The sequence below is a fragment of the Podarcis bocagei genome (genome assembly GCF_964188305.1).
Source record: "Podarcis bocagei genome assembly, chromosome: 5".
Taxonomy (NCBI): Eukaryota; Metazoa; Chordata; class Lepidosauria; order Squamata; family Lacertidae; genus Podarcis; species Podarcis bocagei.
The window spans coordinates 48,888,731-48,910,287 of NC_138129.1; the positions used below are offsets into that span (position 1 = coordinate 48,888,731).

The window sequence follows — 21,557 nt, forward strand, 5'->3', positions numbered from 1 at the left end:
GAAAGAAGCTCAAGAAAAACAACTACTTGACTTACACCAAACTTTGCCAAAGTGTGTTTGCTGAAAAACGTGAGTGTGGGATTGTGAGGTAGGCATTGCCAGGGAAGGAGTGTGTGTGTGTGTGTGTGTGTGTGTGTGTGTGTGAATGCTCTATCCTTCCTCTTCCTGCCACTTTCTCCCTGAACTCTCCCTAGGCTGACTTTTCTGCTTCACCAGGATTCTTTTAAATCTTGGGACCAGCTACTGGGGAAGAGTTGTGAGTGGTTAAACACTACCAACTGCTTTCCTCCTGCAAAGTCCCCATCTCTGCATTTGTATTACCGTATTTTTCGCCCTATAGGATGCACCGGCCCATAGGACGCACCTAGGTTTTTTTTGGGGGGGGGGAATAAAGGAAAAAATATATATTCCCCCCCCAGCCACGGATATCTGCCCGAAGCACGGGGCGCTCTGCTTCAGCGCACCTTGCGCTCCGTGCAGCAGGCTGCGGATGTCTGCCCGAAGCGCGGGGCACTCTGCTTCAGCGCGCCCCGCGCAGCATGCTGCTATCCACAGCCTAGGGAGCCCTGCGGGAACTAGGCTCTCTAGGCTGCGGATGTCTGCCCAAAGCACGGGGCACTCTGCTTTGGCACGCCCCGTGCTCCGGGCAAGCAGGCTGCTACCCGCAGCCTAGGGAGCCCTGCGGGAACTCCCCCAAGTCATAGGTTTGCTGATAGCTTCCTGAAGCTTGGAGAGCGAGAGGGGTTGGTGCGCACACTTCAGCGAAAGCCTGCATTCGCCCCATAGGACGCACACAGATTTCCCCTTCATTTTTGGAGGGGAAAAAGTGCGTCCTATAGGGTGAAAAATACGGTATTTAGTAACCTTGAGGCAGTGTGTCATTCTGGCCAAAGAAAGGGAGCAAACACTACTTTAAAAATAATAATCTAGCAATAAATAATCTTCACTGTGACATTTCACATCCAAGCACATATGTTGTTAGAGACATCAGCTTTTTCCACGGAATTTCATGATCCCAGTTTTCCACAGCCATATCATTGTGATTATATGAGTTAGAAAGGAAACTATTGCCTTGCCCAAATATTCTGATGATAGTTCACATGTCTTCATAACTCAATCAGGCAAAACAAGATTGTGTGTATGTGTGGGGGGGGAATAATACAAAATACAATGGAGAGGAAATATATGTTTATTAAGGACATCAGGTCAATCCAATAAGGTAATAAGAATTTTAAAAAAACCAAAACAAAAGTCAAACCACATGCAGCACCACTTAGAATGCATGAATTTATACACCAGATTTGCAACTCTGGCAAGACAAACCCATGTTTTGCGGCCCTGCTGAGTGTTTGACAATCCCTCTGTTCTTGCAGTTCCAGGCAGGCAACAATAACCAGAGGCTTTTAAAGCTCCCAGTGGCCAGCAATACAAGGTTGATGAACTGTACTCATCTTGCTATGTCCCAAGCATTGCAAGCCTGCTAGTTTGCACAAATTACCTGACAACTCTTATTGAACTCTCCTAGCATTGATACCCAGCCTAAACTTGGGAGGCTCTGACACACGTCTTGATATCCGCCTTGTCTTCAGTGACATCCTCCCTGTGCTTCTGCCTTCAATAATCATCAGAAGATATGTTATGATAAAGAGAAGCCAAAAGCAGTCTGTGGGGATTCTGGTGGCCAATCCAAACCATTCCAAGTCACTTATTGAATAAAGAGCTGCCCTTGCTGTTAGAACTACGAGGACAATGTTGGCTAGATCATAGAAGATGATCCAAACAATGTAGATAAACAATCCTACAGTGTCTCGCCTCTGGATGGATAAGAGGAAGTAGAAACATATAGGATAAGTTATAACAGCCAAGCCGATTGCAGTGTAATAGTAATATGGGATGACCCACATAATTCCAATTGAATAATTTTCTTCCTGATGCAGTTGTATCAGAGCTAGGGAGCGATTTAGGTGGCCAGCCTCAAAGATCAGGTACATATTGGTTGTCAGAATCATGTAGACACCAGCTAGAAGGGATCCTGCTTTTGGAGCTACACCACAGATACCACCTGCAAACAGGATGATCATCTGCTCACTTCCAAAAATCCCCTGAAAGGCAAGTAAAACTGAATTAGTAGTGCAGGATATGGAAAATGTTTCCAGAATTCTCTGAGAAAGCTTAAAGATATGTTCAAACTAGAGATGAATACAAAACATCAGAGTAGGAGAGAATGCAAATATACTGATGCACACCTAGGTTGCTTCCAGACTGTCCTGTCTTGTGGGCGGGATTCAGTTGTTTACCAGAAATACATGTTACACAATTTAAGTACATTATGCACTCTTTGTCAACAAATCCACTTACACACTCACCCCTTTTGCTATAAGGAAAGTGATGGGAACATGTAGGATAACAGCAGTTGCTTAACACAATGTTGTATAACCTTCCAGCAAAGAAATCAGAATGAATGCGCAACAAACAGTGGATGATTTATAACTACCTCACAAAAATTGTGCAAACAAATCAGGATGAAGGCTCAGAAAGCAGGTCACATGAAGGTGACCTTGGATGCACAAGCAACAGGAACATATGAAATTGCATGTTTGCAGCATGACTTCAAGAATCCAAAAGAGTGCATAGATATCTGCAGAGGCAGAACCATCCCACCAAGTGTTATGTAGCACCTCTAAAAATATCCAGGTATTGCTATGATAGCCTGCAACTCAGAAATAAGTTTGGCCTGGAAAGGTCTTCCTTACAGAAAGTCACAATCTCAAAAGATTCCTGGAAGTGTAAGGTTTAATTTTCCTGTTTCTTCTGTGTGATTTTTAATTCTCTTCTCTATTTCTGTAAATCTAGGTTCTAATTGTTTTACTGAATTTGACAGACTTACTGTTTTATTGATAATCTCCTTGTCTCTTTCCTTCAATGAATTTCTTACAAAGTATTCTACAGCAATCCATTTTCCTCTATAGTTTTTAAAATAGTTTTGTGCTTTTTAAAATAATCACCTTCAAATTCTTTAGTAAAAAAATGTTTTAATTGTTCTAGTACTGAGCATGCCACCTTCTCTATTTTAAAATCTGTTTTACCCATTTTGAAAGCCTGTATTTCCCCCAGTCTTAAAATGTGCTTCCATCTCATTTGTACATTTTCTGCTTGCTTTTCCAGCACAATTGATTATAATATCCAGAAAAGTAACTAATGCAAGCTTGCTGATATCATTTAGTTATTAGCAAAGAATGTTGAACCCAATAAAAGTTAGAAAGGGAGAAGAAAAAAGGTAAGGGGGGGGGGGAAAGAAATCACTAAGAAATTCATTAGTCAAATAGGAATTAATTATTAATTATTTAAGCAATTTCATTACTATATTGTTCTTGACAGACTGAAATCTTACTGTTTCTAAGAAGAAGTTCTAGCAGAAAAATAAAAAGGGGACAAGCACAAGGAATACAGCTGAAGAAATGAAAAGGTGCCAGACACTGTGATAGGATTCTATTGACCTCTGGTGGTGACTGATGCTCTCTTTAGTTCAATTCATTGAACCTTATTTTCTAAATGGTTGGTTATGTGTTACTGCCTCAGTGCTATTATTATTATTAGTCCTTAAAAATAGTGTTGCAGTTGCACAGAACAGCTATCAATCACTCTCAGTGGTGCAGCTAGGACTGTGTCTCAAGGCTGAGGTTCAGTGCGGCCCAGCCCCACTGTGCCCAGTGGCAGATTGCTAGTGTGGTGACAGACAGGCCTTGTATAATCATCCTTTATTTTTCATTTTTAAAAGCACATTTTATGGCCACAGGATAGGCCGGTGGTCATGTACATGTTTTGAGGTTAATGGGAGATACAGTTCAAAACATTTGAATGGCTTGTGGTTGCAAAGCATAGAATAGCAGCATTGATGGGGAAGAAGATAAATGCTAAAAATGTGTTTCCCAACTGAAGTAATACACATGACTGAATTGTGGCAATGTGGTCACCACTTCCCTCTCTGACAAGCAGTAGAAGTGCACTGGATGAAGAGCACAAGGGAGCAAGCAGCCTTGGTATGTTCTGTACTTGCTTTGTACTTGCACTTGTATTGATGTTAACTGCTGCCAAAGGTAAATCATACTGCACATTTCTTCTCACCATTTTGAATCTGTTCACTTGATCTCTTGTGACCCCAGTTGTTTATCTCTTCCAAGGATTACTGCTGCATCAGAAAACAATGCCACTTATAGCAAGCTTCCTGTGAAGAAACATTAGAGGAGTAACACACTTGAAATATCCGTATGCTGATACCTTATCTGTCCAAGTGGATAGATAGCTGCCTCCCCCCTCAAGTAAATAAATACAAATACTTAACTAAAAATAGAAATTGTAGAAAGATTTTGACAGATTTTTCGGAGCACTTGGGGGCAAAAGGAAGTAATTTAAAACAACTTGTCGTTGTGACATTTCATTCCGAATCTGCTAGACAGAGCCAGGAAGATGACAGGTGGATGTCCTGCCACGCGCCAACATAAATCCTGACTGTGCCCACAACATTAAAGGAACGAACATGCCAAAGTTAAATAAGTTCTTGCATTCTCTCTCTCTCTATTGAATAAGCCGGACTCATTTTGATCTGATGGGTGTTCTGTTCGCACCAATGTGCAGTTTAAAATCTATCCTTGTGAAGAACAGCATACCTACATTAAAAGGGAGGGCAATCTGAGGGCTTCTGAGGAGTTTCAGGTAGGAGCTGAAGGTGACTTTGCTGAAGAAAGCACATAAAAGTAGCGCCTCTGCAAAAATTGTCCTCTTTTTAATGGAAGATTCGAACCATCAGTCTCCCAATAATTAATGAATTTTTAAAAAAGTCTGCCTAGATATGAAAGTGTTGCTTACTATTTTCCTCCCTGAGAGAGGGGGCAGCCCCCAGCCTGCCTTGGTTTCCCCCACTGGCTTTCCGCTCCCGCTTCTCCGCGAGGACGGCCACTTTTGACAGTTAAACCGCCTCCCGCTTCGACCAAACTGCACGTGGCTCCCCCCGCCCCCTCGCCGCAGCCTTCCTCCTCCCCCGCCCCCTCCTCTGTGCATCACTAGGTGAATCGCCCCGCCTCTCGCGCGTTGCGCGCGGCTCCTGGTCCCGCCCTCCCTTCGGCGGCGCCCCCCCCACCTCGCTTATGCTTCACGTTGCTTTAGGAATCTGACTCAGGATTGGCCAGCTAGGGGGAGTCTGGCTCAGGCAACCAATGGCTGGGCTGCGCCCGCCCGACTCCAAGATGTCGGCGCTGAGGCCTGGCAACGGGGCTCCCGGAGGGAGGCGGTGAAGCGGCCTCGGCCGGAGGCTTTGGGCCCCACCGCTCCGGCTCGTCCCCTCCCTCCCGGAGCCGGCGGGGTGCTCGGCCTCTGCCCCCCCCCAAGCCATGGCCGCGGAAAGCAGCAAGCAGTTCTGGAAGCGGAGCGCGAAGCTGCCGGGCAGGTGAGCGGCCGCATGAGGCTCGGTCTCCGGGGTGGGCGCCCACCAAGCAGCCGTGCCCCGGGAAGGCGGGAGCCGGTTGGCGGCGCCGGTTCCAGCGGGTGCTTCCCCGCCGCCATTCATCGCAGGGAGGTGCTTCGTGGGGGCTCGCGGCTCTCGTCCTGAAGCCGGTTAGCAGCCTCCTCGCATCTAGAGGGAGCAGGGCAATTGGGGAGAGGACCTCTGTGGGTCCCCCGATGCCCGTGAGGTGAAGCTCGGGATTGCGGTCGCGCCACGATTGCTCTCCGCTGCAGCGCCGGCTGGCCCAGTTAGTCAGCAGCAGCTGCAGTCAGAAGCCCATCGCCAGCCGGAGAGGCGAGGCTGGCAATCGCGGGGCAAATGGGCTTTGCTAGGCTCCCATCTTCCTAAACCCGCCGTGGGGAACGACGAGACTCGCCGGTGCCTCCGTCCTCCCTTGTCCCGGGGCCGTTTGTATTTCGGAGCCAGCCAGGTTGCTCAGCGGACAGGTGCATTGGGTTGCTACTTTGCCCAGGAGCAGAAGTCACTTCCTCATTTGCATAGGTTAATCGGCGTGGGTCCGTATGGGCTTCCTTATCGTGCTGGCGCTTAAACGCTCTGATAGGAGTGAACTTCTAAACCGGGTGGCGAAGAGAATCAACCAGGCTTTAAAAAGCAAACACCAACTAATTACGCCTATTGCAACTCGGCAACTGAGAATCTTTGCTTTGTTATACCAAGAAAACTCTCTGGAGAACTTCAGGACACACAAGGCTGGCTTTCTAAATATGAAAGCAGAAGTCCTAGACTTCATATTCCGGAGACGATTTCTCCTTAATGTGCCCACCCCCAAAGCTGGTGAACAGGGAGTTTGCAGTGCTTAAATTACAAAGGGGTGATGTGGAGCATGGTGGGATGCTTCCCATATTTATTCCTTTTAGCATTGTTTGGGGATGTGTGTGATTTGGCTAAAATGGATGAAGTTAGAGGTAAGGTGTGTGGATTTTATAAAAGCCCCCCCCCCATTTCTTCCATAGTTTAAACCATGGTGGTGTGTGCATCCTTTTGATAAGTCTATCAGTGATGGCTATAACTTATCTCCAGTATCCGAAGGACCATGCGTCATATTCTACTTGTTTTGGAAGACAAATGTTAGAGTATCTTTGCCCTCTTGTCCTGTGAGAGCCAGTGTGGTGTAGTGGTTAAGAGTGATAGACTCGTAATCTGGGGAACCAGGTTCGTGTCTCCGCTCCTCCACATGCAGCTGCTGGGTGACCTTGGGCCAGTCACACTTCTTTGAAGTCTCTCAGCCCTACTCACCTCACAGAGTGTTTGTTGTGGGGGAGGAAGGGAAAGGAGAATGTTAGCCTCTTTGAGACTCCTTAGGGTAGTGATAAAGCAGGATATCAAATCCAAACTCCTCCTCTTCTTCCTTGGGCTTCCCATAGGCATCTGATTGGCCACCAGGAACAGAATGCAGGACTAGATAGGTCTGACCCTGAAAGGCTCATATGTTTCTCTTCAGCACCGCTCCAATCACTTTATTATTTGGAAACATGGCTGCTGGGGAAACTGTTGTTGGCGGAGGGTTCTGGCTATTGTTGGACAGGGCCAAGCTGGGATGATCTGCTATCAGCCTTGAAGAGAGATTTCACATCCCACCCATGTGCAAACTCTTATACTTTTAACACTAATTATATTGGAATACATTCTTTCTCTATATACTTAGTGTTCAATTCTGATTAGGTTTCCTTCCTCACTCATTAAGAAGGCACTTGAAAGCTTGAGGAAACTCTGAACAATTGTTTGACCACTCTGAATGAGATTGAGCGATAACTCTCCTCTTTTGATGATTCAGGAGCATGTGCCCCTGAAGAAAGTGAGGTAAGACCTAAGAGATGATCTTGGCCTCAGGTTTGGGATAAAGGCTGTAGAATTCATGAGGCTATTGCATTAGACTTCAAGCTTTCTAGAATACCAAGGTTCGCAACCAGAGTTAAGTGCACTTGGGATTAAATAACTCTGAGCTGAGGAATTTGTTTGGAATACCATCCTTCCACACAAAAATCCACTTGTGGTTACCCCCCACCCCACCCTTCAGCAGTGCAATGCAGAATCATTTTGCTGTTCCCACTGTTAAACAATTGGGAGTCATAAATCCTTGCTGATCTACTTCAGATCTCTCAGTAGATCCTAATTTATCTTCTGCTCACCCCTGTGTTATATTGTTCACATGCTCTCTAACCTCATATTGACCCTGCTGTCCCAAGCCAGTTCACCACTGCAAGGCCTCTGGAATGCTTAGCTGGCTTTAAATCCTGCCAGGCTAGTTAATTCTCTGTTTCTCCCTCTAATGTCATCCATCTCTCCGCCTGTCAAACTCTACCAACTTTCTGGGGTAGTTTGGATGTGTGGGAAAAGTACAGCTAAAGGTCTTATAATACGTACTTGGGAAGAAAAGAAATAACAAACATTATTTCTGCAAGTGTGCTTGTGCCTCACTATCTTAGCTTTCTTATCTCATTGCCACATCCTGCTTGCTCACTTGTGTGTTTCTGCCTCTCTAAATCAAGATGTTGTTTCCATCTATAGCTAATTTAAACAGTGAAGTTGACTAAACCAGGTAAACCGGTTTTGGGAAAAGAATAGATCCAACTTGAACTTCAGCCCAACCAATGAACTTAAGCTTTATTCACTGATGTGTACGTTGCCTGCCAGTCAGTAGGCTGCTGTGATAGCTCAGGCCAATGGAAGGGGGAGGTGTGTGCACATGCTCTTTTATTTAAATAGTCTGTAGCCTATGTCTTGCCCTCTACCTATTTCTCTGTTCTGAAGCACATGTAGCTAGAAGATGAGTGAAATGAGGGCTAACTCCTGGGGCCCCCTCCACATAACTCCCCCCCCAGCTCAGTTGTCTGAATTGTTTGTTAGGAGTACAGTTTTCCTAACCTGTGCAAGTAAAGTTGTCCTTGTGACCAATAGCCCTTACTACCCGTTCTTCACCCCATGTGCTGTATAATCCATGCTGAGAAGAACAAGCACTAAGATTGTATGTAGTCATGTGGCTTGGCCTCTGTTAAGTCTGCAAAGAATGATGGAGATATTTTGACTGGGGCCAGAGGGCAGAGGAAACTCTCAAAGAGCTGCTTATCGAAATGGGAAATCTTTCTCATGTGTGTTCTTTGGACTGGCCAAAGGGGATGCCAAGAAAAGAATTAGGAGGGTGGGTTGTCAACATTGTTTTTGCTTTTCTAGGTAGCAGATTGTGTTTGTTCCTGTGGTTTTGATACCTAGGAGTCATTGACGTTGCTTGTATGTGGCCCTTGATACATTCACTGCTGAGGCTAGAATACTTGCTCACAAATCACTTGAGTCTCTTGTTTCCCCTTCAGCATTCAACCTGTCTATGGAGCTCAGCATCCTCCACTGGATCCCCGGCTTACTAAAAAGTGAGTAGCTTCCCTGGTTCTCAGACCTTTAGAACTCATCACCACATGGTGCTGCTTTGCCCTGGAAAGAAGTCCGTTTCGTTCGTCCAGTTATTTTGCTCACTCCTGTGGATTACCAGCCTCCAAGGCCTCGGTTTAGTTGGTGATCACAGGAGCTATTGCAAAAGGAGAAAAGTGGGATGGAGAGAAAGGGAGCAGCACCAAAAATGCTGAAAGTGAAATTTAATGGCTTAACATACACTGCTGTGTTGTTGGAATTTTACTAAGTTTTACTTACAGTAGACCCACTGAAATTAACAGACTTAGTCAGGGGAATGATGGCACCTTGTACACCTCCTTCCAGCCAAGCTGGTGTCAAACGTATTGCTTTGTGGAGTCTTGTCATCTGGGCAGCCCAGGATCTCCATACACACTGCCCAGGCTTGCACCCCAGGGAGGTCACTTAGGTGCTGCAAATGCAACGGTTTGACATCACCCATGGAGGTGCACTCCATTGTCTCTCGAGACAGACAGATGCCAACAACAAGTCATGTTCATTAATTTCAGTTGGTTTACTCTGAGCAAAACTTAATTACCGTATTTTTCGCTCTATAACACGCACCAGACCATAACACGCACATAGTTTTTAGAGGAGGAAAACAAGAAAAAAATATTCTGCATGAAATAGTGGATATATGATTTTTGTGGTTCATGCTGTGGCCACAGACATGTGATCTGACAGTGAGTTCGGAGTAGCCCAATGCAAAAATCCTGAGGATCCATGTGGATCCATGCTTTGTAACCACGGAGGAGGGAAGGAAGGAGAACCATGGATCCTCTGCTCACGACTGCAGCAGATCCCCACCACCACCCGCAGGCATTCGCTCCATAACACGCACAGACATTTCCCCTTACTTTCTAGGAGGAAAAAAGTGAGTGTTATGGTGCAAAAAATACGGTAACTACCACCTAATGTGTTTGAGCTAAACACAGGCATTGGGACCAAGAATTACAAACTACACGATGTCCTTTGTGAACTAAAACTCTAAGGAAGAACTTTTTAGAGTAGGAGAACTTGCAAGTATTGCCTCAATGAGGGATGTTTTGTTTAAATGCCTTGGATGCCATTTGTACCAATAAATTCCCCATCAGGCACCAATTTGAGCTTTACCTGTTTTTTGGCCCTTGAGTACTGGGCATGTAATGAGTTGGTGGCCCCATTATTAAGTCACTATGGGAAGACATTCCCATCACAATTGTTGCTGTTATATCCCAAGGGATTCATGAGTCATGGAGTCTAACCTCCTTGTCAGTCTCTAGAGGGGATTCTCCAAGGGAAAAAAAGGAGGGCAAAGACTTTAATGCTGCTATCCAAGCTATGCAGAGCCACCCTAGTTTATATGTTGCTTATCTTTATATATAAGCGATTGTGGCAGTTTACGATTATAAATCTAACATGTGCCTTCCCCTGTGCTGAACATCTTGCTCTCGTCATGCTATTGTGGAGTTTATAAATACATTGTTCCCTAAATCACAATGTTTGCTAATACTGATGCATTTTGATAGCGGTTTTTAACTGTTGACTATCACAACCCTATATTCATTCGAATCAATGACACTCTAGCCCAGTCTGTTTGTTTTTGAAGGGGGCCATTGCAAGATGAATATAAAATTATAGAACAACTTTGGAGCCATTTGTCTATCATAGATTCTTCTTAGTTAGTGCCAATTAAGAGGGAGGGATATCTTGGGAGTGAAGACCACTTCTCTGGATATCTTGACTAAAAACCTTTGATAAGAATATGCTAGATTAATTGAGTCTGATCTTAAATTTCTGTTGTTTTAAAGAGTGTATCCCCTTCCTACCTTGGGAGGTGGAGAAGGGGTTTTTGCAATCTGCCAGTGAAGCCCTGTTCCAGGTGCCATCTCTTTCAGACATTAGATTGTTGTCAGCTAGAAGCAGAGTTTATTTTGTGGTGGCCCCTGAATTCTGGAACACTCTCTCCCTTGAGGCCTTGTTTTTAATTTGACTGCTGTTGATTTTAGTGATCAGCTAGGGTAGGCTTAGTATTGTTGCATCTGAGTTCATTCAAGCCTCTTATGCAAACAGATTATGTCCTGATCCCCTTCATCAGAAACATTACTTTGTGAAAGTTTTACCATTTTCAAAGCATATCTCATGGGTCTGAAGATCTCACTGCTCTTTCTGCATTTGAATGTGTGGCTTATACTCATTAATCTCTTTTCAGTGCCTATTTGGACTGACTATATAAATCTGTAAATTTAAATGAATGAAACATTGTTAATGTCAGTTTCTGCTGATGATATTTTCTTATTTTTGACACATTTGCAAATAAAAATTCTAAGAAAAGGTGTAACTTGGATGTAAGTGGTCCCCTTCAACAAAGACATCTTCAAGGAATAGCATTAGTTTTTCTGTATTGCCTTTGTCTGGCTTACCTCTTGAACATGCTGTTCTTGACCAGGCTTTCTGAAGTAGTTTTGAGACATTTCCATTTTCTTTGTTCTCAGCTTCTCTCTTGGTCTCCTTAACCTTGCTGGAGTTCATGTGCTTTCTGAGTTTCTTGTTCGGACATGAACTTTCTCTTTATAGCACAAGGACTTTGACTCATTTAACTGAGAACAAAGCAAATGCAGCTTATGAAAGAATAGTTGTGCCTGATTATGCCTCTCTTCTATGTATATGTTAACCTGATAGCAAAGCAGTATGTTATTGTGGCTACTTTCAAATTGTATGCCTGCACTTTTACTGTTCTCCAGGATTCCATATGTGCTCCCTGAAGTTGAATCCAGTCTCCTCCTTTGCTTTGCTTGCCAAGCAATACTTCAGACTGGCAACCTTTCTTCATCGAGGCATTTGGCAGAAGCATTTCTCCTCACTGTCCCATGTGCCAAGACTGCAAAGTTCACTGGTTCAGACATTGAACTTTGCACTTGGTGGAGAGCTTATAGGAAGACTTTGCATTCCTTCTCTTTACCCTGACCAGACGAGAAAGGAACTGTACCATGGGATGGAGAAGTGGCAGTGGGGGCTTGACCTGCAGAGGAAATGGAATCAAGTAGGGCAAATTAGGCTATAGGCAGGGGAAGGTGCGATGCAGAGTTTGACCACATTGCATTAATGCCAGCTTCCTTTATTTTGTAGCTTCATCAAGGAACGGTCAAAGATCAGCGCGCTACCCATGAAGAATAAGAAGGCCAGCAGTTTTCACGAGTTTGCCCGCGACACCAGTGACGCCTGGGACATTGGGGATGATGAAGATGAGGACTTCCCATCTTTCCAGACTTTGAACTCTAAGGTGGCCAAGGCCACAGCAGCCCAGGTGCTGGAGAACCACAGCAGGCTGCGTGTGAAACCCGAGTGGCCCCAGGTGGCTCTGAATGAAGCACCAACCAATTGTAAGGTCATCAAGTCCAATAGTGAGGCCCAGCTGTCCAGAGCGCCTGGTAAGGGCCCCCTGGCCTTTTTACCCTATGTGATCTTGTCAAAGGTGTGTGGGTTCTACAGGTCTGCACAAGGGTCACTTTGGGAGTCAAGTGCAGAACTTAGCATTCTGAGGATCTTGAATTCTAGCCAAGGAATGTGGATGATCTCTCTCTTATGGCTGAAAAAATAGATTTGAATATGCATGGTCAATTCCTGTTGACACCTTGAAAGCTGGTGAGGGGTTGAGTTAGTGCTTTATGGAGCTCCCTGTTTGCCTCATTTTAGCAGGAGCAGAATAAATTAATGCTGATAATATGTGACTTCTCTTGATTTTCATAACTCTCATTAGTGGACACTGTTGGTTGGTTTCTGGGATAGGTGAATCCTTCGTCTGATCCAGTAGCATCCTTCTTATTCAGCTAGTAGAAATTTGCTTTCGTTGGCACAGACTATATAGGTTACCTTGGTGTAGTTTTACAACACAAATACTTTTGCAGAGTATGCACAGATCTGGTATACTTCCATGGGATAAAAGCCTAGTGTCCTGTCAAATCAGGCCCACTATTGGGCACAGTTCTTGTGTTACTCCTTTTGCAAGTGATTGGGGCAAGCTTTCTATGAGTAAGCCTTCTTAGTTAACAATGAACCAATCTGAATAGGGTTTACTGGATGGGGGTGGGTGGGACCTAGAGCTTTGCACTAAGGACTTTGGAACAGGCATGCAAGACATACTCAAAATAGTTTAGATAATATGGACCAGACCTTTTTGTGATGGTGCTAGTGGAGTAAGCAAAGCATACTCTACTTTTTAGCTCTGAGAATGAGCCTTCCTATCACAGAACCACCACCAGATGGCTCCAGAGTCCATGTCTCACCTCCAGTTATCTGCTGGAAACTGACTGGCCACTTGGCATAGAGGTGTCAGTGGAATTTGGGATAGTAAACTGCCTTTGTGTTTTTCTGCTTCCTCCCATATGTGTTGAGTTGTCTGTCCAGCATGTTAGAAGAGGAAGGAAGGAAGGAGAGCATGAAAATTGGAGCAAAAGGATTGACCTTGAGGAGATGATGGATGGAGAGCAGTGAGAGCCTAGCTGTGTTTATTGTTGGAGGACAGGTCAGATGAATCTTTGCCTCAGTAATTATGCAACAAAAATGCAAACCACTGAGTGATGCCTATTGTGGATAATGTGGTATTTTCTTTCACCACTGCTTATTAGCCCAGAAAAAGTGAGCAGGACTCCGAGATCACTACTGTCCTGTGCTGCTAAAGCATTGTTCCAGTTGAACTGAAACTCCAAATATTACATTAAAGGGATTCCTTCTGTTGCACAGAACGTGCAGTTGAAGCAGAGTAGCTGCCCAGCAGGAGTGCATGAGTTTATATTTCCTGCTCGTTGAGGTTGCGTTTGTATCTTTTTAATAATAGCGTGGCAGGAAAAAATTCAGTTGGTGGAGCTTCTGTCCCCATTCAGTGATGGGGGGCAAACTTCACAAGTGTGAAGCCTTTCTTCGTCGTGCATGTTTGTGAAGGTGTGCAGACCTTTTTGGGAATGGTAGTGGATTCTGGAAGCTCCAGACAGTGCTTGCTGCTGCCCAGTATGCTCATGGCCTGATGGACCTCTTTAAACTCTTTTAGAGGATGCCTGTGTGCGCAACCCCCTCCACAAACAGCAATCCCTCCCACTCCGACCCATCATTCCGCTTGTTGCTCGCATCTCTGACCAAAACGCTTCAGGGGCTCCTCCCATGACGGTGCGTGAGAAAACTCGCTTGGAGAAATTCCGGCAGCTTCTGTCTAGCCACAACACAGATCTAGGTGAGTCCAGGCAATAACCTCAGAGGGTCCTGTTAGTTTCAGGGATATCACCAGAGGGGAGAGAAGTGTGCTCCCCGTTTGGTTCCTTTCTCTTGTTTAGAAGTAGTTTTGCGTTGAAACTGTACTAAGTAACTGAGATAAGTGTGACACTGATGTCTTGTTTTGTTGAGCGGCTAATAAGCACTGCCTAAATTGGGAAGTCATCCCAGGCATTGCGGAATACAACTCCCATAATCTTTAGTAAGTATGGCTAGTTGTCAAGGATTATGGGAGTTAGGTATCATGGCATCTGCAGGGCACCATATTGGCTGCCCCTGGTTTAAAGAGCGGTGTGCGACTCAGAATCAATGGAATATATTTATTTTAAAAAAACCTTTTCCAGTGCTCCAGGCTGCTTATGCCATGTATTTGAGCCACAATTCTACACCCCTTTATCTGGGAGAAAGCTGTATTGTAATCAATGAGACTTACTTCTGGGTAGACACGTATGGAATTGCAGTGCAAGTTACATAAATGTTTGATAAAAATACAATTAAAAACCTATAATTACAAAAAAAGAAAGAAAAAAGGAATCATAGGCACCATCACCATAGAAACCTACATATCTAGCAAAAAAGTCTTTCTCGTGGTTCTGGAACCTGCCAAGCTGACAGGAGTTGCTTTTCCTCCCTAGTGTAGAAATGCCAGCCAAGATACTGCGTGTGAATAAACTTAACTGCTCTCCATTTGCAGATGAATTGAGGAAATGCAGCTGGCCTGGGGTCCCCAGAGAGGTCCGGCCTGTGACGTGGCGACTTCTATCAGTGAGTGCTGCTTCCCTAAGCTAAGGCAACTTGCGTACATTTGTAATCTATAGAATACATACAAACGACAGAGCTGGACTCTAGGGAAACATGTCAGCTATACTAGGCCCCGGTTGAGTTCTTCAGGTCTTTTTCAGCCTAGACACCTGGGATCCTTTAACGGGAGAGGAACGTCTCCCTCCCATAAACATGAGAGAATATTACCTTTTAAAAACTAGGCATCAAAGCAATGGAGACTTAGAAATAAGATTTGCCTGACTTAGAAATAAGATTTGCCTGACTTAGAAATAAGAGTTGCCTGTACGTTGTGTTGGTTATACCTGGAAAAAACAAACATGCTGCTGGATTCCAGAAAGCCACTTCTGCAAAAAGTGAGATATGATGATTAGCTTCAGAAACTTTTTTTTTGTAGCATCAAGTGTTAAAACTAAGTTTGTTGGATTCTATGCAAGGTAGCCTTGAATGCCCGTAAGAGTGATGGGGGGGATTCTGGCAGTTGCCACTTCTTCCACCACACTTGGATAGAAGGAGTTGCCTTTGCTTAACCTTCTATGAGATTCTTACATGGCTCCATCTTTTCTTTTACTGAATCCTGCACTCCTGGTTAGAACAGTTCCCCTGCAAACTACTTTCAGGCATGCATTTGTGTAGGGAAGTTGAGGACTTTGAGCACAGCAGAGGAAAAGGAGACTTGCCTTGACAGGCTTTTCTTTCTCCTACAGGGTTACCTCCCTGCCAGCATGGAGCGAAGGAAGCTGACTTTGCAGCGCAAACGAGAAGAGTATTTTGGTTTCATTGAGCAGTATTACGACTCCAGAAATGAGGAGCACCATCAAGATACATACCGGCAGGTACCCAAACCCCCTACTTCCTGCTGCCTGCCATTTCTTTCGCTTAGCATCTGGGGTACATTAGGATTGCATGGCACAGGGCTTAGTCATTCCACTAACAGTGGCAACAGTGTGCTTTTTACCTGTAACCTTGCCTCTTACCGTGGCAGACCCATCCTACACAAAACAGTGTTTGTGGGTATTAGTGGTCAGAAGTGAGCAGATGTTAACTCTTGGACCTGCCAAGAGATCCTAGAGAAGAAATACTTTAAAAATTTACCCAGGTATTTGAAGTGGCCTTTAAAAGGTGTTCTGCTTTCAAGCATTCCAGATACTCTGCTTTGTGTTCTAAATGCAGCCTCTGTTGAAAGGATTTTGGATGATAGGCTAGCATGTTCTTTTTTATTAAAGAAGGAGGAGCAAAACAGTTCTTCGGGATTTCTGAATGAGTCAATATCACCTCTTCCACCTTAAGTCATAGTTCTGCTTTGGCTTGAGCCAGAGAAATATTGCCTCTAGTGCTGATCAGCTTGGCAACCATTAATGTTCTCTGATACATATATATTTTACAATTGTCTTTCAGATCCATATAGACATTCCACGGACGAACCCCCTCATCCCTCTGTTCCAGCAGCCACTAGTACAGGAGGTAAAAGGGGCCTTTTCTTTTTAGCTTTCCTGCAGTGTGAGTTGCCAGCCTGTGTTGATGGGCAGGAAGTTTCTCCTGCCCCCCAAAAAAATAACTAGCATTTTTTCCCAGTCAGCTGCTTTCTGCTGTATGCATGGGCTTTTCTAAAAAAGAAAGTCATAGCTGATTTCAACCCTAGCAGTGAAATTTTGTACATTTCATTCCAAAAGCAGAGTTGCCACCCATTTCTTAATTTGGTATCTTGTGCAAATTCTGTGCTCAAGCTGAACTCTCAGCTGAAATGCAAGGTTTTTTTTGCAGGAGCAACCTCAGTTTGCATTCTTTACTTACAGTTCCCTAGGGGTGGCAGGAACTGCCCTTTCCTTCAAGATCCACACCTATCTGGAAACGATAGAACTAGACGTTAGAGGTGATGTGTGGCTGTCCCTGAGATTCAGCCTTGAATCTCATTTTCCCTCTCTTTGGTAATATCTGGTAATAAAAAATATGTGACAAGACTTCACCCCATTATTTTTCCTTATCCCCCTACACATCATTGGATGCTGGTTGCAGGGATGTAGAAACTCATAACATGGTGACAGCATGTCCTATATTTTGTGTTACTAGATGATGCAGGGAACAGAGGCGGGAAAAATGTGGGACTGCTGTTTCCATCTGCAGGTATGCAGTAGCCATAATGTGTAATTCTGGGCTCAGTTTCATAAGACTCCACAATTTGAGTTGATGTCTCCTAGGAACAGAGACTGCCAGCCTGTTACGCCAAGTGTGCTTATGGCAAGATATCATCTCAATCCCAAAGGCACACTATCAGTGTGTGTGTTGCAGAGTTGTGCATGAAGTTTCGCAGCAACAATGTGACTTGCCAGAGGCTAAATAGTTTGTTAGTGGCAGAGCCAGGAATGAGCTACAGCTTCTGTCTGAACCAGACAGAATTGCAGGAATTAATAATGAAAACTGACTTTTGCAGTATAGCTCAAAATCCTTTGACCGACCTAATCCTGTTGAATATTTACTGATGCTTGCAGAGCATGCCAGTTCAGTCAAGTCTGAGTGGACTTAATCCAAGTCCCTTCTGCATAGCGGAGAGGCAGGGTTTGCAAAGAACCGGTAATTGACTGATGTTGGAGTTTATGAAAATTGATGTCTAAAGCCACAGGCCCTGCTATCATGCAAGCTTGATTCACATTTTCTGGTTTTTGGAGCACAGAAGCCCACAGTGTGTCCCATTGGGGGGGGGGGGGACTCAACAAAGTCCTGTGCTGTTGTCTTGAAATTAATAGGTTCATGACTGTTCTGAGCTACATTGTCATTGCTACTGTAATATGGCTTGTTTGCTGGTGTATGCCTCCTTTCTCCTTCTAGCGGACAATGGCTCATAGATTGGGGGTTAAAGCATTGTTCAGCCTGTGGCTTAAAGCATTGTTCAGCCTGAAACCTAGAATACTTCATTGTTAACGTAGGTGGTAGTGCTGTAAAGCAAACTGTCATGCTCAGAGTATGATTAACGAGAGCTGTCTATTGTAATTGTGCTGAACGCCATTGCAGACCAATCTGCTAAACTGTAAAATGAATATATGCAGGCTCCTTAAAGGAATTTCCCCCCAAGAAATGTATGTCCAAGGTAATGAGGATGGCACCCGTCTTTATAACAGTTTTGCAAGGGTTTTTTGCAAATAGCGGCAAATGCCCTCCGGATCTGTTCTCTTGTGTTTTGTTAGAGGACAAGTCTTTAAATCTGACATTTTGCTTGCCTGCAAATTTTGATCCTAGTGGATGCAAATGGAATGAGGTGCTCCAGCCAGCAGCCCACCAGTGTTCTGAAGGCAGGGCTCCTCATCTTTTGGAAGTGCACATGTAGGAACTGTATGAAACTTCAACCATAGCTTAGGTTCTTGTGGATTTCAGCTTTCTTAAGTGAAGAACAGCATGTTCCTTGCCCATGGTTGTGGACATAGCATTTCAAAAACATGCAAGCCAAGGCAACTAAAAACAAGAAGAAAACAAAATCCCACCCCATTCCAGTGTTCAGAATGCACACCTTGTATGGCTGCTAGTTCCCCATTGCCCGTTCCCCACTGTACTTTCTTATGTTCCATTATCCATAACAATTACTGCCCCTTAGCCATGCCTGATTCCTGCCGTTATAGCCTTTTGCATTCAGGTAGCCAGCTCAGAATAAAACATACAAAAAGAACATCTTCAGGTGTAATTTTTGTAACTTTGCTGTGATTTGTTCTCACTCAAAGGATCTGTTTTCTTTGAAGAACTTGGACTTGTGTTTCTTGACACGTGTGGTAGCAGATGACTAAGGGTTGTATTCATCATAGTGCCAATGAGATAACTCCACCAGTACAACAAATTACTGCTTACCCAACAAAACAATCTCCCCTCTCCTCTCCCTCTGCACTGTCTTGGGGGTTCTCCTGAAGTCCCACTGTGGTGGCTTCTGCTAACAAAGCAAATTAGCTAAATACAGTATGGCCCTAAATATATTGGCAGCGATTTGGTAAGGCTGACTTGCATGCTAGAGGGGGGTGTAGTATGTCGAACTGGGAACACTGGGCTATTACCAGGGCAGACTTTTTATTCATTGGGCATTATTTCTCTGATAGCAGCTCTCCAGGGTTTCAGGCAGAGGTATTTCCTACTACTTGCTTACCTGATCCTTTTTTAAACTGGAGGTGCCAGTGACTGACTCAATGGCAGATCACAGTGGCATGTAGTCATTTCTCTAGTTTAACCATCTCTCAAGATATTTTCTGCAACAGAGTGGTTTGAATTATAGAAAAATGTGGCATGTTATGTTTAGCAAAATCAGAGGGAGGAAGCCTAGGTAGTGGGTGGATTCAGCTCTTGAATCTCTAAGTGGAAACCGGAATGAGGGCTCCCACTAGCGCAACAGGGTTTCCCCCCCCCCTCCTCCTGTGTCCCCAGCAGCCCCTGAGATTGGCTCTGTGGGTGTCAGGAGAACCCCAGAGCAACATGCAGGGGGAAAGGGGAGGGGACCATTCCATCTGGCAAGCTGTTGCACTGATGGAACACTTGCCGTGATGCTGTGTTGATTTCCTCCCAGTTCCACCTACTAGAAGCACCCTTTAACTAGTTTTGGCAAAGCATATTTAGCAAGCTAATCCATCCAAAAGCTGTAAGGTCTGGCAGCTAAAAGCTGCTCCAGTTGCTGGGCTACGAATAAAACTGCACTTTGAAATCCTGTTTATCCATGGCATTTTTCCTTATGCAAACGGGGATAAACCTGTTGCAAGCACTTCCAGCTGGAGCATGAGGTCTCAAATAGCCCGTAATTTGGGTAACATCTCACTTGTTCCCTTCAAGCAAGACCACAGATATGAAGGAGATCTTGAAGAAAATCAAATAAATGAAAGCTGGCAAAAAAACTGTGTGGCATTGTGTCAGGGCAACACTGGATAAATTTTTATTCTACATATGCTTGTCACCCTGGGATCCTATGGGATAAAGGGTAGCTTATGAATATAAATAAATAGAAGCTCCCTTTTTACTCTGTGCTTGGATGAACTGCTGTCTGTATGTTTCTCTTTCTTTTTTGTTTAAGAGATGGAAACTTACAATGCTTTCTTTATGCAGAACTGAAAATTTAAATCTCTGGGAGGGCACAGGGCTTCCCTTTCCTCCCTGTGGCTACAGTTATTTTGGGGAGAAAGGGAAGGAAAAAAACTTCTGGCCTACCATCTGCCACTATGTGAACATGGTGAAAGCAAAGTTAGATAATACTCAGACTGCATCTCGTTCCCCTCTGTTTTGATGGCAGAGCAGTAAACGGAAACATCTTTCTGCAGTTGTTTTCAGGGCAGAGAGCTCTCATGGAAAGGATGGTAATTCTGACTTCCCACTGGCCTACATGCAGCATCTTATGCTGGTTCATGTATATCCTGGCTGGCAAACCCCCAACATGAAGGTGTTATCTAGCTACCCAAGCAATCTTTCTGCCCCCCCTCCAAAGATCCCAGCAGTTTGAGTGGCAGTGGCAAAAAAAGAAGCAACAACCCTGTGTCCTCTGTGTGTGCATGCATGTGGGAGTTTAAGGTGGTCATACCCAACACTGGTATGTGGTTTTTGGAGAGTTCACCCAAGAGTACATGTGGTTCTTGGGCCCCAAAAGTGTAGCCACTCTGGTTGTAGTCTATACTTCATACTGGGTCTCTCTGCACCTTAAGCTGTGTGCATTTCTAACTCTTTATCGCACACTCTTCCCCCCTTGTGCTTGTCAGCCTTTCCACTTCTGTCTTTCCCCTGGGCATGGCTAACTCGAGCACCTGGCTTTCCTTCTCCCTCTCTAGATCTTTGAACGAATCCTGTTTATCTGGGCCATCCGACACCCAGCCAGCGGCTACGTGCAGGGGATTAATGACCTGGTCACTCCATTTTTTGTCGTGTTCCTCTCTGAATACGTTGGTAAGCGATGCTGGATGGCTGCAATGTGCTCTTAGTGCTTGCTGATGAATACTCAAATTGTCATCATTGGGTAAGCTCTGTCATGCCAGAACTGCTTTGCTGTTGGCTGCTGTAGAAGCTAGTAGTGCATATTAATCTGTTCTCACTTCTGCCCTGGATTAGCTTTCGTCAGTTGCATACTGTGCTTAACAGTGAAAACAGGTATGGTTTTGAATGCATCTCTAACTGGGATTTCTAGAAGGGCAAAACAAGCCATTAGTGTCCGAAATGCCACTAAGAGAAATAGCTAAGCTGTGTCAAAAATATTTAAATACTTTGCCAAGGATGCCGGCATCTTTCAATCAGGATGCTTTATGCATTGAAACGCCTGCATTTCTGTGGTCCAAGGCAAGCCGTTCTCATTCTCCTGTAATTTTTAGAAAGCTGACAAAATGACATAATGGCCAAGATTATTTTCCATACTTATGCACCTCTCATACTTTTATCCCAGGCATTTTTGTGTTGTGACACCTGTAGATGTTAACTCATTTTGTCTTGTACAACGGCCTCATATGGTAAGCCAGTTACCATGATCTGTCTTAGGAGCAGAATGTGTTGTCTGCCCCCTCCCCCCAAAACCCAATTAAAGCCATGTTTTTCAAATGTTTTGAAGGGGGGCCTTCCTATACACTTAACCTTCAGGACCCACTTGTGTACTACTAACGCCGCCTTTGAA

At 44.5% G+C, this 21,557-nt stretch overlaps 2 protein-coding genes across 6 annotated transcripts in view; one reads left to right on the plus strand and one right to left on the minus strand.

The window, feature by feature from the left end:
• Nucleotides 1-1,171: 1,171 nt before the first annotated feature.
• Nucleotides 1,172-5,012, minus strand: TMEM217 (transmembrane protein 217). Of its 4 annotated transcripts, none has more exons than XM_081194613.1 (3): nt 4,672-5,011; nt 4,126-4,225; nt 1,172-2,102 (listed from the first exon to the last, which is right to left on the minus strand). In XM_081194613.1, exons 2-3 carry the CDS (start codon nt 4,126-4,128, stop codon nt 1,509-1,511), a joined length of 597 nt encoding a protein of 198 aa, XP_081050739.1. In that variant the 5' UTR covers nt 4,129-4,225; nt 4,672-5,011; the 3' UTR covers nt 1,172-1,508. The 4 variants fall into 4 exon arrangements, with proteins under 4 accessions (XP_081050739.1, XP_081050740.1, XP_081050742.1 ...); XM_081194614.1 differs by lacking the exon at nt 4,672-5,011 and adding an exon at nt 4,343-4,651; XM_081194616.1 differs by lacking the exon at nt 4,126-4,225 and having other exon boundaries at nt 4,672-5,012.
• A 157-nt stretch (nt 5,013-5,169) lies between these two features.
• TBC1D22B (TBC1 domain family member 22B) overlaps nt 5,170-21,557 on the plus strand; it is a 42,721-nt gene continuing 26,333 nt past the window's right edge. The window contains exons 1-8 of one of the 2 annotated variants that reach the window (XM_081194595.1): nt 5,170-5,443; nt 8,830-8,886; nt 12,032-12,333; nt 13,950-14,129; nt 14,862-14,932; nt 15,655-15,783; nt 16,346-16,411; nt 20,728-20,842. In XM_081194595.1, coding sequence (XP_081050721.1) covers nt 5,388-5,443; nt 8,830-8,886; nt 12,032-12,333; nt 13,950-14,129; nt 14,862-14,932; nt 15,655-15,783; nt 16,346-16,411; nt 20,728-20,842 — 976 coding nt within the window. In that variant the 5' untranslated portion in view covers nt 5,170-5,387. Of the gene's footprint in view, nt 5,444-7,241; nt 7,322-8,829; nt 8,887-12,031; nt 12,334-13,949; nt 14,130-14,861; nt 14,933-15,654; nt 15,784-16,345; nt 16,412-20,727; nt 20,843-21,557 lie in introns of those variants that run through there. The other variant, XM_081194594.1, reaches the window with a different exon arrangement.